This window comes from Tachypleus tridentatus, chromosome 3, assembly GCF_004210375.1.
Source record: "Tachypleus tridentatus isolate NWPU-2018 chromosome 3, ASM421037v1, whole genome shotgun sequence".
Classification (NCBI taxonomy): Eukaryota; Metazoa; Arthropoda; class Merostomata; order Xiphosura; family Limulidae; genus Tachypleus; species Tachypleus tridentatus.
In genome coordinates, this window is record NC_134827.1 from 95,351,828 (window position 1) to 95,367,357 (window position 15,530).

Here is a 15,530-nt window from a genome sequence, read left to right on the forward strand (position 1 = left end):
TTTTATGAAAACATTATCGTACCTTCAAACACTGTTGGTAAGTGAACTTTCTAGAACTTCGCCTAAGATTATAAATCGACGCGTCAAGAATATTGTTTGGTCACTACAATCAATATACTGTAAGCCTCGGAAGCTACAAGTGTGATAAACGCTTACCAATCGAAAAAATAACAGATATATAACCAAGAACCTTCATAGGTTTCGAACATTACGAACCATTCAACTTCAGAGAATTAACTTCGAAAGTTAGTATTTCTACGAAGGCATCGATTAACTGACGCTCTTGGAAGATATTTGAATATTTAAACTTCTGGAAATGGAAGCATAATCATGATACAGTAACAGGATGTAAAATTATAAGTGAAATATTCTGATAAAGGTTTAACGTAACCCCAGTTGTTGGTTTTTCCTTAATACCATCTTTCAAGGGTTAGTTACAATACTGCCTTTACTTTGTCTGTCACATGGATCGTAGCTGGTTTACACATTTATACTATTGACTTTATCACGTGGATCCAATCCAAATTTTGACAGGTATTTCAGTTTGAAAATCGCCAGGATTTTCGTGGAAACTTCGAGAGACAACCGGGGGCGGTCAGAAGTATTCTAGTTCTTTCTTACCCTCTTGCCCCCCGCTAGTACAACGGTATGTCTCCGGATTTACAACGCTAAAATCAGGGGTTCGATTCCCCTCGGTGGGCTGAGCAGATAGCCCTTTGTGGTTTTGCTATACGAAAAACACAAAAACACACACTCTCTTACCCTCCCCACATGGTATAAAAGTAAGGCTGTTCTTAAAAGTTTGTAAGTGTAGGATAGAGGTTGAAAATGTACTTAGTTGGCGAGAGATTAACTTTTGATAACAAAGGTTCATTGAGGTAAACCTGAAAATGTTGGCGCTGCTTAAAAGAATATGGCCCTAGCGGATAACTTCAGAGTAGTTTTGTACATTGATAAGGTTAGTCCAGTCACGTGGATAACAGTAGCCTTTCACATTTATAGCGTTGGCTTTATATAAATCGATACTGTTCCTTAGTGGTTCTAACCTTGAAAGCTAATAACGCTAAAACTTGTGGTTTGATCCTGCGATGGGCAGAGCACAAATAGCCCATTGTCCATTTTTGTACTTAATAATAAACAACTGGTAAGCCTAGTGTACGATTTCTCGGTGAAACACGTGGTGTTCGTTATTTACCCAACGGGTGGGGGAGCTTTAAAAGCTTCTATTTCGCATTGAGCTAAAGGACAATATTGGAGTTTACTACCTCAATCAAACATAATATCACATTTCAATCAAGACGGTCTTAAAATTACAGTTTTTCCCGACTTTTACAACAACAACAACAAAAACTTAACAGGTCCCGGATCTCAGATTCGGAAACATCCAGCATATGTTTAGCACTGAATAAGGTTGGTCCATTGCAAACATTTCATTGGTTAGTTTGTTTGTTTTTTTAATTTCGCGCAAAGCTACATGAGGGCTATCTGCGCTAGCCGTCCCTAATTTAGCAGTGTAAGACGAGAAAGAAGGAAGCTAGTCATCATCACCACCAACCGCCAACTCTTGGGCTACTCTTTTACCAACTAATAGTGGGATTTACCGTCACATTATAACGACCCCACGGCTGAAAAGGCAAACATGTTTGGTGCGAGCGGAATTCGAACCCTGGACCCTCGGATTACGAGTCGAACGCCTTAACCCACCTGGCCTTCATTGGTTAGAGGTGTAGTTCAAGCAATTCCTAATTTTTTCTAACTAAATTAAACGGTATTCTACGTAACATTATATTCTAAACTATATTCTATAAAACACTCGATAACTTACACCGTATCATACATAACATTTCATATTCTTAACGGTACTCAAAAGGTGTGTAAACTTGAAAACTATTGACAGTATACATAAAATTGGGCTGAACTTGACCTTTAGAAACAAGAGATGTTAGAATCAGGTTTAATTTGTGTGCGTACAGTACGTAGAAGACTTAAGCCTAATAATAGTTACAAGAAATGTCAACCAGTCTTAATAAAGGTAAAATTAAAAATAAGATTGAAATAAAACAATGGCAAAAGGTGGTGAGAAATAAGAGAAAAATAATAGTGTGACGTAATATATAGGAAATAATACCAATACAGATAAATTAAAACAAGATTAATATTATTAATCTAAAGTAAGTTTAATTATGAGTTTATTTTGAAAAGCTTTTAAGAGACATAGAAAGGTTAACAATCCTGGGATCGAAATTGATGTCATTTGGTGTTGCAATATTTAATAGTTATCCAGTAAGCTACTTTAACACCACTGTTTCTGTTAGATGTAATATTTGTTTTTTGTTTCTTTTGACTGTTTATTTGTGGTTATTAACCTGTTGACTACCAAGTATTTCAGCTGCTACGGCAACTCCAAACCAAGTTCAAAATACAACTCTAATGCTTCTTCATTTTGTAACCTTTTTCGTGACACCATTTTGGATCGAAAGTGAAACAATATGTAAGTAGGTCAAATGCATGTACGGTGCTAACATCTAGCGTTGAAGTTAGGTATTATTGAGAACAAATTAACTCGTCCGTGGCACTGTGTTACCAACCAGCTTGAACGAGTTATCTCGTCTACGGCACTGAACAGGTTAAACATTCCCGCATAGTTTTTTGTTGTTGTTGTTTGACCTACGTATAACTTACTATTGCAAGAATGACTTCCATCTGGTATCAGCTTAAAGCTGACTTCAGCGTGTACTAAGTGTGAATGCAAAGTTTTATTTCTGATGGAAACAAAGCCATTCTCCAATTTATGTATGACGTGTTAATATGGCGTGTTTGGGATCACATTCAAACAGGGCACTTCATTGATCTTAAATCAGATAGAATTTGTGTCTGAGGATATTCGAACCATTGAATACAACCAGGGCGGGCCCGACATGGCCAGATGGTTTAAGCACTCAACTCGTAATCCGAGAGTGGTGGGTTCAAATCCCAGTCACACCAAACATCTTCACCCTTTCAGCCGTGGGGTCGTTATAATATGACGGTCAATTACACTATTTGTTGTTAAAAGAATAGCCCAAGAGTTGGCGATGACTAGCTCCTTTCCCTCTAGCCTTTGCTAAATTAGGGATGGCTAGCGTATATAGCCCTCGTGAAACTTTACGCGAAATTCAAAAACAAAAACAGAACAAATAAGGTTCTGTTTGGCCGATGTAGGATTTTATTTCCTAATTGTAGAACCCGTGACATAGCCTCAACTGATGTAAATATTCAACTACATTATCGCTGGAATATCCATAGTGGAGAATTAACAGTTGTTACATTGTACTAATCACCGATTAATTTTGTTTTTAAGATATTGTTAAAAATATAAGTTCATGGTTATACATAAAGTTGTTGTGTAAAAATAAATGAAACTTACTTTTAATAAAAATAATCTTTTTCATTTCTTGGATCCAGAAAAAAAAATGAATAGAATAAAATGACAAATTTCTTATAGCCTTGAGTTCTATTAATTTAGACCTAGTATCTAACTTAAGTATTCATTATTAGGCTTACAGAAAAAAACACGATATTTTATTTTAATATTCTTAAGCATGAAGCAGTTCAATTTTAACTCGATTTTTTTCTATTTTTTTTCCTTGTATGAAACAACTTATGAAATTCCCCCCTCATTTTCAGTTCAATTTTTTTGTATCCGTGAATTTCATGAATATATCATGTAAAATGTTAATATATACGAGTACAATAATTTCCTTATTTCAGACCGAGCAAGGCCTAGTTGTAGGCCAACGAGATTTGTTTTCAATATAAAAATACATTTTAAATTTCTGTTGTGATTGAGACACTGGTTATTGGAACTTTCAACCTGAACGGAACATGTGACCCTTGGGCTAAAAAGGGCAGATCAGAAACCTAAGGTTTAAGAACACAAAGTCACATATATTTTAGCGTTATTACAAGCCTTTGATCTGACAACTAGGGACGAATATACCTAAGCCTAAATGGGTATCTAGCCTCAACCGAGTGCAAAACAAAACAAAAATGCCGTTTAGTTTTAAAATTATAATTGCACACAAAAAGGAATATCACAAAGTTTTGATTAATAAAATATATTGTTGTCGTTCAAACTCCCACAAATAACACGGAAAATGTTTAAACGTTAAGGCAAACTTTAACCTAGACTTCCAGTTTCATGAAACACATATTTTTTATTTCAACATATTTATAACCTTTCATTATTAGCAAACAATCGCGATTTAATAGAACACTTATGGTATGACTAAACATAGTTTTCTTTATATCTACTCTAAAAACAAATCAACAAAATTAAACTAAAAACACTTGATGACAACCAATTCAAAAATTAACTTCTAAAAACAATGATTTTAAATTATAAATATAACTTATTGTTATTCCACAGAAAACACTTTAATAAATGTAGAACCAGATGCATCTTAAAAACATATTTCTTTATTTAAGTTTCCACTTTTTTCACCAGTCAAAATTTCCTACAATATGCATATACTAACAATAAAATATCAGAAGTACTTGGAATAAATTGCGATGCGATTTGTAAACGTTAAGCCAGCTTAACAAATTTCTATGAATCGTTAGCCTAACCACACTAACACATTCTGTACTTAAAACTATACAGTTGTATGTCATGTACTGATATATATGTATTTATTTCATTAATACGTCCAATTCTGTATTTCAGATATTTAACACTAGGTAACGCTTTTATTGCGATACATCTTAGTTTCTATTGCTTTTTCTCAAGTCGCGATACTCTCATAGTAAACTGGAGAATGAAAAACATACTTCAAAAATTGTAAGTGTTGCACTAATTTAATTTATTTTTCCTTAAAATAGCCTTAAAAAGATAATTATGTGTACCTAATATCTTCAATTTATATATTGTGGTTTATAATTTTAAGTTTTATACATTGGAGATTTTAAAGACGTTTCTCTCAAGTTCACAGTCCAAACTTTGAATTATGACCAATCTGAGAAGCTTCATCTAGTGGAAATATCTCGAAATAAAACAAAGGTTCCAAAGTAATATTTACTCTGCTATTTTATAGACGCTGAAACTTTAAGACACATTCAAATAATACTTAATAATGAACAAGTCTACATGTGACACAACACTTACACTTGAAACTTCATGATTTACGAATTCACGTACTACTTGGAAACTTTGATCTTTAAGATAAAGCACGTGCGAAATTCAATGGTCACTGTTATTAAACTAAATTCGATATCTACCCAATTGTGTTTATACTTCAAGTCTATTATAAGCTTGTGAAGATATATATGACTTAGAGAAGTGTGTTAAAACACTAGTCCAATTCTTTTACGCTATATCTTAATAAATAACTTTTTATTTTACAGAATATTACACACATCTCTACTTCACATGACACAACGCTACCTATACAGCTTTGCAGGAACTAACAATACAATATGTAAGTTTACTAATAACTGCTTTATGCCTTTGACTTCTCTTCGCTTTTCCTGATTTGTACACGTAAAAACTCTCAGACACGTTAATATGTAAAATTGCAGCAATGAATTGAACAACACATACACACACAAAGATATCATAATCTACACACGAAACTATTGCACCAAGGAATGGTTAACACATCTAGTGAAGAAAGAATATATAAATTTGGCAGAGTGATAACAAACTGTACAACAGGGTAGAAATTGATACGTTTCCTACCACGAAATGCCTGAGAGACAGATTTTAACGAAAGAACAAGTGAAAGCTGTAATTAGGACTGGGTTTGACTTGTACCTTATACAACATCTGATTAGCAAATGTAATTTGGATAAATAAAATTATTAATCGTGCAATAATGACTACAACTTTGAATTTAAGTGACAAACAGTTCAAGGTTTAATAACACAATGTAAAAATTAAATATGATTATTCGTTACAGGTCAGAAAGTTCAGTGTCACGAATCGCGATTTGAAACATTTATCAGAGATCAGTGCTTAGGCTAAAAAAAAATACTTAAGCCTCTCTCTACCAATAAGAACATAACAAGACTGGCTTAAATGCCTTTTATTTTTATTCACCTTACAACTGTTCCCATATAAAGATTAAAAACTACTAAATCATTTAAAATCATTCCAACTTCAAATAGGCTTAAGCTTTCGTTAAAACTTTCATAGGTTGGGAAGAGATTATGGTAAAGCCCACAGGGCCCTTTAAAAATGGTGAAATTATAAATTGGCTTTTTCTCCTTAATCTTATTTACAAACGCAAAGCTTATGGCTTTTAAAAAATGATTTAAACTTTAAACACGCCGTGCATCTTATCTATTCGTCCTAACCCACATAAATTTTAGATAAAAAAAACTTCAAATATTTTAAAGCGCAAAGCACACATTCTGCTATCTCCGCTGTGTCTACCATGATGAATGGAACTCCACATTTTTCTATTATAAGTTTATCGTTAAGCCAACAGAGGGAGATAAATCTCACTGGACAAAAAATATGGAAGCTTCAAATACATTGTATCTCCTTACTCGATCATCCAAAATCCAGAATTTGTTTAAGATAATACAATTAAAATAAAACCAACTGGATCTTTAAAAAAACAATCAGACATTAAACAGGCTATATCCTATTAACCGTGCCATACAACCTGCATAAATAAAGATTACAACTTTGTGTTTAGTATTTGAAATGTAATATTAAACACCTGCAAAACAGTGACAAAACAAATTAAATTTAAATAAACATTCTGCGCATCCATTTCTCAAATTCTGGCGACAAACTTTTAAACGTATCTGGTGTACTTCATAGTTTTAAATCACTACTGTAATATCACAGCATACATAAACCAGACTACGGACAGATTCTGAGTGGGCGAAAAAAGGTCTCCCTTTTAAAAATATTCTGCGACAAGAACAATTTATTATTAAGAAATAACTTTGGTTTTTGTTCGACACTATGTGTCGAATCAGACAAATAATTTACTTTGTCGGTTTTCAGTGGTATCTCGTGACTTTTCACCTTGGTCAAGCTCAGAATTGAAAAGCAGCTTTACTTTTCCTGTATCTACTAACGCTTCTAGGCTTACGTTGATGTAGAGGCACGTTTGATACGAGAAGGAAAGAAGAACAAACAAAAACTGGGGATGTTTCGAAGGTTTCTTTTTATATAATATACAGTGAGACGCTCCCCGCTTGTACAACGGTAAGTCTACGGATCTACAACGCTAAAATCAGGGGTTCGATTCCTCTAAGTGGACTAAGAAGAAAGCCCGATGCAGCTTTGCTATAAAAAGAAAACCACACACACATACAGTAAGACTTTCTTTTTTTTGTTTGCTTGTAGTGTCAATTTCAAGTCTTTTCTGAACGGACTTAAAACAAACCGATAACTGAAGAAGCAATATTTTGTCTTGAATAAATGCTGATTAACTTATCCTCGGTGTTGAAGCGGTAAGTTTACGGGCTTAAAATGATAAAATACGAGGCTCGATTCCTGCAAGGGACAGAGTTAAGATAGTCCACTGTATAGTTTTTCGCTATACAGCAATGTGTAACGAATGATTTAACCTACCTGACCAGATTAGAACTATTTGAAACAGCAAGTCATATACTGTACTAGGTTTCCGAGAATAATTTTAACAAAACTGTTTAATTAGTTATCGAAAATATTCACGAAAAAATGTAAATATATTTCGAAGCCTAATTTCTCGACATCGAGTAGGTTATTGTCTTTAGGAAGACTATCACGTATAATGTTAATAAAAACTAAGTTAGAAACCTAATATTTATCAAAAGAAATTCTATACAACAACAACACGGAAAGCGGCAACAAACAAGCTTATGGATACAAAAGCATGTTGAAGGAAAATTACATTATAATAATAAAGCAAACACCAACAAAAATATGGTTGGGAAACTACAATAGAAGGGTAGGAAATTGAATAATAACATGGCAATCACCAATATATTAAAAATATATTAATGACATTGAAGTAATACATAGAAAACGTAATAAAATGAAGATAATAAAAAATCATAAACGGCACTGAAATAAACAGAAAGAAACAAAATGACATCATAATTAAACAATCAACAACAAACAAAAACTGTTACAAATATTTAACAAAAAGGGAATAAATGACATAAGTCAATCAACAACAATAACTGCTAAAACACCGAAACAGAAGGAAAGAAATGACATCATCATAAGTCAATTAACAACAATAAATGCTAATAACACCGAAATAGAAGGAAACAAATGACATCATCATAAGTCAATTAACAACAAAAGGTCCCATCTAGCATACGCAATTAATATTTACAATACCTTAAATGGAGACTGTTCCAAAGATGTTTATGTATCTACCCATTTGCGTACAACATAATGAATTTATTTAATAAATATTTTAAAGACATATCTTTGGACACTAGCGATTTATTCGCCTCCTCTACTTGTATACGGAGTTGCTGAGACACACCTATAATATGATTAATAGAATAATAAGAGTTCTGTGGAACCAAAATATCAAACAAACCCAAACTATAAATCCACACACATTAACTTTCAAGTTGTGATTGTTTTTATGAAAGGTTAAGTTTTCTTTTTCAATATATACTAATTGTAATAATAATAACAATGATAATAATAATTTGTTTTATTTACAAAGTACCACGGTAAGATATAGTTCTTTTAGTGACAAAGTACCATAGTAAGTCGTAACTGTTTTAGTTACAAGGTACCCCAGTACAACGTAGTTATTTTAGTTACAATGTACCCCAACAAGATGTAGTTCTTTCATTTACAAAGTACCAGAGTGAGACGTAGTTGCTTTAGTTCCAAAGTGAGACGTTGTGTTAGATACAAAGTGGCGTAGCAAGACGTGATTGAAACAAAACATTAGGCTATTCACTTTGCATTAGATACTTGAATTTACTAAAACAGGTCTATTACCATAAAAACAATACAAATTATTCACAATACTTTATGTACACAAAAAAACTTTTACTTATCACTGAGCTAGCAGGAAACCATTGGACACTGGTCAGTTATAGAGTTATAATACAAATAGTTACTATATATTACAAAAGACAACCTAACATCAACAATTTACAATTATTCTGACACTTAGTCAATAAAGGTTTTAACTTAAAAAAGAAAAGGTTTCCAGTCAGGTTAAACAGGTTTTGAACTTGGTTCGCAAAGATAAGTCACCAATATAAGAATAATCAAAAAAGGTCATTTGTCATGACAATAATCAAGAGTTCGATTCCCTATATATTTCATAGTTGGTTATGTTACATAAACCAGTTAAACCACACATAAGTAATTCTTGTGCACTACTGAAGCAGCCAATGACAACAGTACATTTGTACCGTGCCATGTCCACATAGACTGGTCAAGAACACAAATCACTAACTTATATTGCAACAGACACTTCTGACTGAAACAAAAAGTGATGATAATATTTGCAATAGAAAGCCATAGTGCTACTGGCTTATTACTACTTCAGTACAAACATAAACAAAAATGACCACGGCAGCCATCTTTGTATCTTGTCATCAGAAAATGTAAAAAAAAAAATTGTACATTAAACTATGTACAAAAGCAAGGAACTAGTTACATTAATCATATACTTTTTTAACAACTGAATGGGTACAAATATCAAAAAATACATAAACATAACATTCAATAAACAGACACGGATTTGCTGTAGAGAAAAATAAAAGAGGTCTGACTGTATATACGTAAAAATCAGAATGATGGCAACGTCTTGCTAAAGGTTAAACTTCTATATGTATTATTTTTATACAAGAAATGAAGAAAAAACAAGTTTCTTAGTTGGCTACTAGTGACTTAGAAGGATGAGGTGGTACAATGAACAAACCCATTGTTAAGAGGTTCTGGAAGATGTTTCTTAGTTGGCTACTAGTGACTTAGAAGGATGAGCTGGTACAATGTACAAGCCCATTGTTAAGAGGTTCTGGAAGATGTTTCTTGGTTGGCTACTAGTGACTTAGAAGGATGAGGTGGTACAATGAACAAGCCCATTGTTAAGAGGTTCTGGAAGATGTTTCTTAGATGGGTACTAGTGAGTTAGAAGGATGACCTGGTACAATGAACAAGCCCATTGTTAAGAGGTTCTGGAATATGTTTCTTAGATGGGTACTAGTGACTTAGAAGGATGAGCTGGTACAATGAACAAGCCCATTGTTAAGAGGTTCTGGAATATGTTTCTTAGTTGGCTACTAGTGACTTAGAAGGATGAGCTGGTACAATGAACAAACCCATTGTTAAGAGGTTCTGGAAGATGTTTCTTAGTTGGCTACTAGTGACTTAGAAGGATGAGCTGGTACAATGAACAAGCCCATCCTTAAGAGGTTCTGAAAGATGTTTCTTAGTTGGCTACTAGTGACTTACAAGGATGAGCTGGTACAATGAACAAGCCCATTGTTAAGAGGTTCTGGAAGATGTTTCTCAGTTGGCTACTAGTGACTTAGAAGGATGAGGTGGTACAATGAACAAACCCATTGTTAAGAGGTTCTGGAAGATGTTTCTTAGTTGGCTACTAGTGACTTAGAAGGATGAGCTGGTACAATGAACAAGCCCATCCTTAAGAAGTTCTGAAAGATGTTTCTTAGTTGGCTACTAGTGACTTAGAAGGATGAGCTGGTACAATGAACAAACCCATTGTTAAGAGGTTCTGGAAGATGTTTCTTAGTTGGCTACTAGTGACTTAGAAGGATGAGCTGGTACAATGAACAAGCCCATCCTTAAGAGGTTCTGGAAGATGTTTCTTAGTTGGCTACTAGTGACTTAGAAGGATGAGCTGGAACAATGAACAAGCCCATTGTTAAGAGGTTCTGGAAGATGTTTCTTAGTTGGCTACTAGTGACTTAGAAGGATGAGCTGGTACAATGAACAAGCCCATCGTTAAGAGGTTCTGGAAGATGTTTCTTAGTTGGCTACTAGTGACTTAGAAGGATGAGCTGGTACAATGAACAAACCCATTGTTAAGAGGTTCTGGAAGATGTTTCTTAGTTGGCTACTAGTGACTTAGAAGGATGAGCTGGTACAATGAACAAACCCATTGTTAAGAGGTTCTGGAAGATGTTTCTTAGTTGGCTACTAGTGACTTAGAAGGATGAGCTGGTACAATGTACAAGCCCATTGTTAAGAGGTTCTGGAAGATGTTTCTTAGTTGGCTACTAGTGACTTAGAAGGATGAGGTGGTACAATGAACAAGCCCATTGTTAAGAGGTTCTGGAAGATGTTTCTTAGATGGGTACTAGTGAGTTAGAAGGATGACCTGGTACAATGAACAAGCCCATTGTTAAGAGGTTCTGGAATATGTTTCTTAGATGGGTACTAGTGACTTAGAAGGATGAGCTGGTACAATGAACAAACCCATTGTTAAGAGGTTCTGGAATATGTTTCTTAGATGGGTACTAGTGAGTTAGAAAGATGACCTGGTACAATGAACAAACCCATTGTTAAGAGGTTCTGGAATATGTTTCTTAGATGGGTACTAGTGAGTTAGAAAGATGACCTGGTACAATGAACAAACCCATTGTTAAGAGGTTCTGGAATATGTTTCTTAGATGGGTACTAGTGAGTTAGAAAGATGACCTGGTACAATGAACAAACCCATTGTTAAGAGGTTCTGGAATATGTTTCTTAGATGGGTACTAGTGAGTTAGAAAGATGACCTGGTACAATGAACAAGCCCATCGTTAAGAGGTTCTGGAAGATGTTTCTTAGTTGGCTACTAGTGACTTAGAAGGATGAGCTGGTACAATGAACAAACCCATTGTTAAGAGGTTCTGGAAGATGTTTCTTAGTTGGCTACTAGTGACTTAGAAGGATGAGCTGGTACAATGAACAAACCCATTGTTAAGAGGTTCTGGAAGATGTTTCTTAGTTGGCTACTAGTGACTTAGAAGGATGAGGTGGTACAATGAACAAGCCCATTGTTAAGAGGTTCTGGAAGATGTTTCTTAGATGGGTACTAGTGAGTTAGAAGGATGACCTGGTACAATGAACAAGCCCATTGTTAAGAGGTTCTGGAATATGTTTCTTAGATGGGTACTAGTGACTTAGAAGGATGAGCTGGTACAATGAACAAACCCATTGTTAAGAGGTTCTGGAATATGTTTCTTAGATGGGTACTAGTGAGTTAGAAAGATGACCTGGTACAATGAACAAACCCATTGTTAAGAGGTTCTGGAATATGTTTCTTAGATGGGTACTAGTGAGTTAGAAAGATGACCTGGTACAATGAACAAGGGGTTGGTACCTCCTACACAAATCCCTTCATTCACAACAAAAAGTTAAGCATTGGGGAAGAACTAATTTAATGTTTACATATACTATACAAGAAAAAGATTTATTTCAAAATGTACACCTTAAAATGTATTCAGTTACAGCCTTTTCCAACTTCTAACTTTAGATGGTTCAGTCCAGTAATTTTTACAGCTTTATTGTGTTGTGAACATTATATTACATAAATTACATAATATTTAAGATACAAGAATCGTTATGGCATGAACTACATAGATAACAAATACAGCCAACATGAGATAAACATCACTTTTCTAGTGGCATGTATGGCATTAAGTTTTATAAAGACTAGAAAACCTTCTGGTCAATTTAAATTATTTTATACGTGCAAATAGTGCATATTAATCAGTGTCCAGTTTTTGCCATGCTGATTCTACGTATTTTTATATTATGTGATAGTACACACTTCCATACGAATAAACCTCCACATTTGGGAACAGACACAACACTGAAAATACAGTGGAGCGCCATTAAGCCGCGGACCAGTAAACCGCGAAATCGCTTAAGCCGCTGTAGCAAGTCTTGGGAGCGATGTGAGCGAGGATTATCGCGGCTCACCGCTAATTTAATAACGTGTAAAAACGCGGCTTACGAATTTAATCCTGGCTTTATAACTTCAAGGGGATATTTAAAAAGGATTTGCTTTAATTTGGGAAATAAATAAAATATATTACAATACAAATCGACCGTTAATCTACCTTATCCGCTCTCTATGTCAGCTTTATGGAGGCCGCCATTGTTACCGAATCACACCTCTCCATACATTAAAGTTAATCCGCGATAAATCCGTGAAAAAAGTGATCAATAATTAAAGTATTATTTTTAATTCGATAATCCGATATAATGATCACGCAAAGGCCCGGATGAGGCTCCTCGGCGGGGCTGTTGGCGACTTCGGCTTTTCAGTCACAAAGGTTTAAGCCGCGGTTAAGCAGGTTGACCCCCCCCCCCAAATACCGCGGCTTAACGGCGCTCCACTGTACCAGAAATAGTTAATGTGAAACAGGCAGAAGAAGACAATTTCTTTTCCATTAAGAAAGTATTGAAGTTGCTGAAAGGTAACAAAGTGTTACTGCTTGCTATTATTATGCTAGTTTCGGGACTTAAAAGCTTGCAAGTTGTTTACACAATTTCCCACTACAATCACAGTGTCAGGTTCAGTATTTCCCTTTGGCTATTAGGCTGAATTATTTTTAAGCATGAAAATTTCAAGGAATTTAAAAAATGGACCTTTTATCCAACTATGACAAATTCTTGGTATCTATACAGTTTGGCAAAGTTTAAGCCAAGCTCTTATGATTTGATACTATTTAGGCCTAGATTTAAGTGTAATAAAGAGAACTATACAGTCTAAAGTACATAATAACTTTAACATGAAAGGAAATTTATGACCAATCTAAGTGGCTGAGTTGAATAATATGAAATATGCCTACCAATGATATGTAATATTAATACATCAGCTACCAAACATGAAAGGCTTAACATCTTTAGGACTGCTTCACCAATCTTTCTTGTATCTTTTACAGATCAGTTGTTCTCAACAGTGTTGGTTAGTTCACTGGTTACTTGACAGGGTGCACCACCATCTTGTAGAAAGCTTTCACTTTTATATTCCTGAACTTCATTGTCTGCATTCCTGATATTACGATTTACCACTGTTGTAGAATCCATAGGGTCGTCTTGTTCAGCCAGACAAACATCTTCTTTGGTTCTAGAACTCTGTTCTTGGCTAACATCCTGGTCAGTTGTAGAATCTATACAGTCATCTTGTTCTATTGAGGAAATGTCTTCTTCAGTTCTGGAAATCTGTTCTTGACTAACATCCTGGTCAGTTGTACAATTTACATGGTCAAATTGTTGGACTGGGATACTGTCTTCTTCGATCATGAAACTCTTTTCTTGACCAATGTCCTCGTCAGTGGTAGAATCTACAGCTTCATCTTGTCTAATGGGAGGAAGAATGTCTTCTTCAGTTCTAGAACTCTGTTCTTGGGTAACATCCTGGTCAGTTGTACAATTTACATGGTCACATTGTTGAACTGAGATAAAGTCTTCTTCAGTCATGGAACTATGATATTGGCTAACGTCCTGGTCATCTGTAGAACCTATATGGTAATCTTGTCCAATGGGGAAAACATCTTTTTCAAGTCTGGAACTCGGTTCTTGGCTAACATCCTGGTCAGCCGTAGAATCTATACAGCCATTTTGTTCTATTGTGGAAACATCTACTTCAGTTCTGGAACTCTGTTCTTGGCTAACTTCCTGGTCATTTGTAGAATATGTGTGGTAATTTTGATTAATCAAAGGATTGTTTTCTTCTGTTGTGAAATGCTGTACTTGACTTTCTACTTGATCACTTGCAGATTCTATAGGATCATTTTGTTCAGCTGGAGGATTGTCTTCTTTTGTTTTGGAACTCTGTAATTCTACAATGTAATGGTCAGATGTAGATTCTATAGTATCATCTTGTTCAAGAGGAGGGATGTTGTCTTCTATTCTGGAACTCTCTAACTGGTCAATGCCTTGGTTTTCTATGACATATTCCTCAACAATGGCTGGTTGTTGAAGGGGTTTCTGTAACTCCTGAGTGATTGCTTCAAAAGAGTTTTGAAAAGATTCCAGACCTTCGTTTAGCTATATAAAAGACAAAAAAAAATATCACAACAAATATAACCACTAAGTGCAACTGAACGTTTTTGAGTTGAAGGTGCTTAAATGAGTCTGATGAAACCAAATTTATGCCATATATTTCATTCTAATGTACTTATTAATCCATCTAAGTCATTTAACTATTTCAGGCCTAATGGGCTTAGAACGACAGTTTTTTAAATTTCAAACTCACTTTTGATTACTGCATAAACAAACATTTTCTTCATGGAATCCCAAAATAGATGTATTTATTTTACAACAGCAACAACCAAAGAGTATTAGATCCTTGTGCTGCCCTAAGACAACACTGGAAACAACAGTTCAGCTTCTGTCTACCTTATGCTTATAACCACTTTACTGATAGAGACCAAACTTTTTTTCAGTGATTGATTCTCCAGGTATGAAAATCATTATGCCAAACATCACTATATAAATAATTATGTATTAAAACAGATGTGGGTCAGATGTTTCCTGGTAGCCAGTGTCTCTAAACTGTGAATCTCAAAATTCAAAGTTCGCTTCCAGTTGCCATAAAAATGCACCT

At 34.7% G+C, this 15,530-nt stretch overlaps 1 protein-coding gene and 1 long non-coding RNA gene across 6 annotated transcripts in view; one reads left to right on the top strand and one right to left on the bottom strand.

Moving 5' to 3' along the window:
* Positions 1-15,530, top strand: part of LOC143247509 (uncharacterized) — a 48,419-nt gene that overhangs the window by 29,872 nt on the left and 3,017 nt on the right. The window lies entirely within an intron of this gene.
* LOC143247508 (F-BAR and double SH3 domains protein 2-like) overlaps positions 4,444-15,530 on the bottom strand; it is a 102,578-nt gene continuing 91,491 nt past the window's right edge. For 4 of the 5 annotated variants that reach the window (XM_076495751.1, XM_076495752.1, XM_076495753.1 and 1 more), the window contains one exon: positions 4,444-14,971. In XM_076495751.1, the coding sequence (XP_076351866.1) occupies positions 13,865-14,971 (1,107 nt within the window). In that variant the 3' untranslated portion in view covers positions 4,444-13,864. The remainder of the gene's footprint in view (positions 14,972-15,530) is intronic. The other variant, XR_013026592.1, reaches the window with a different exon arrangement.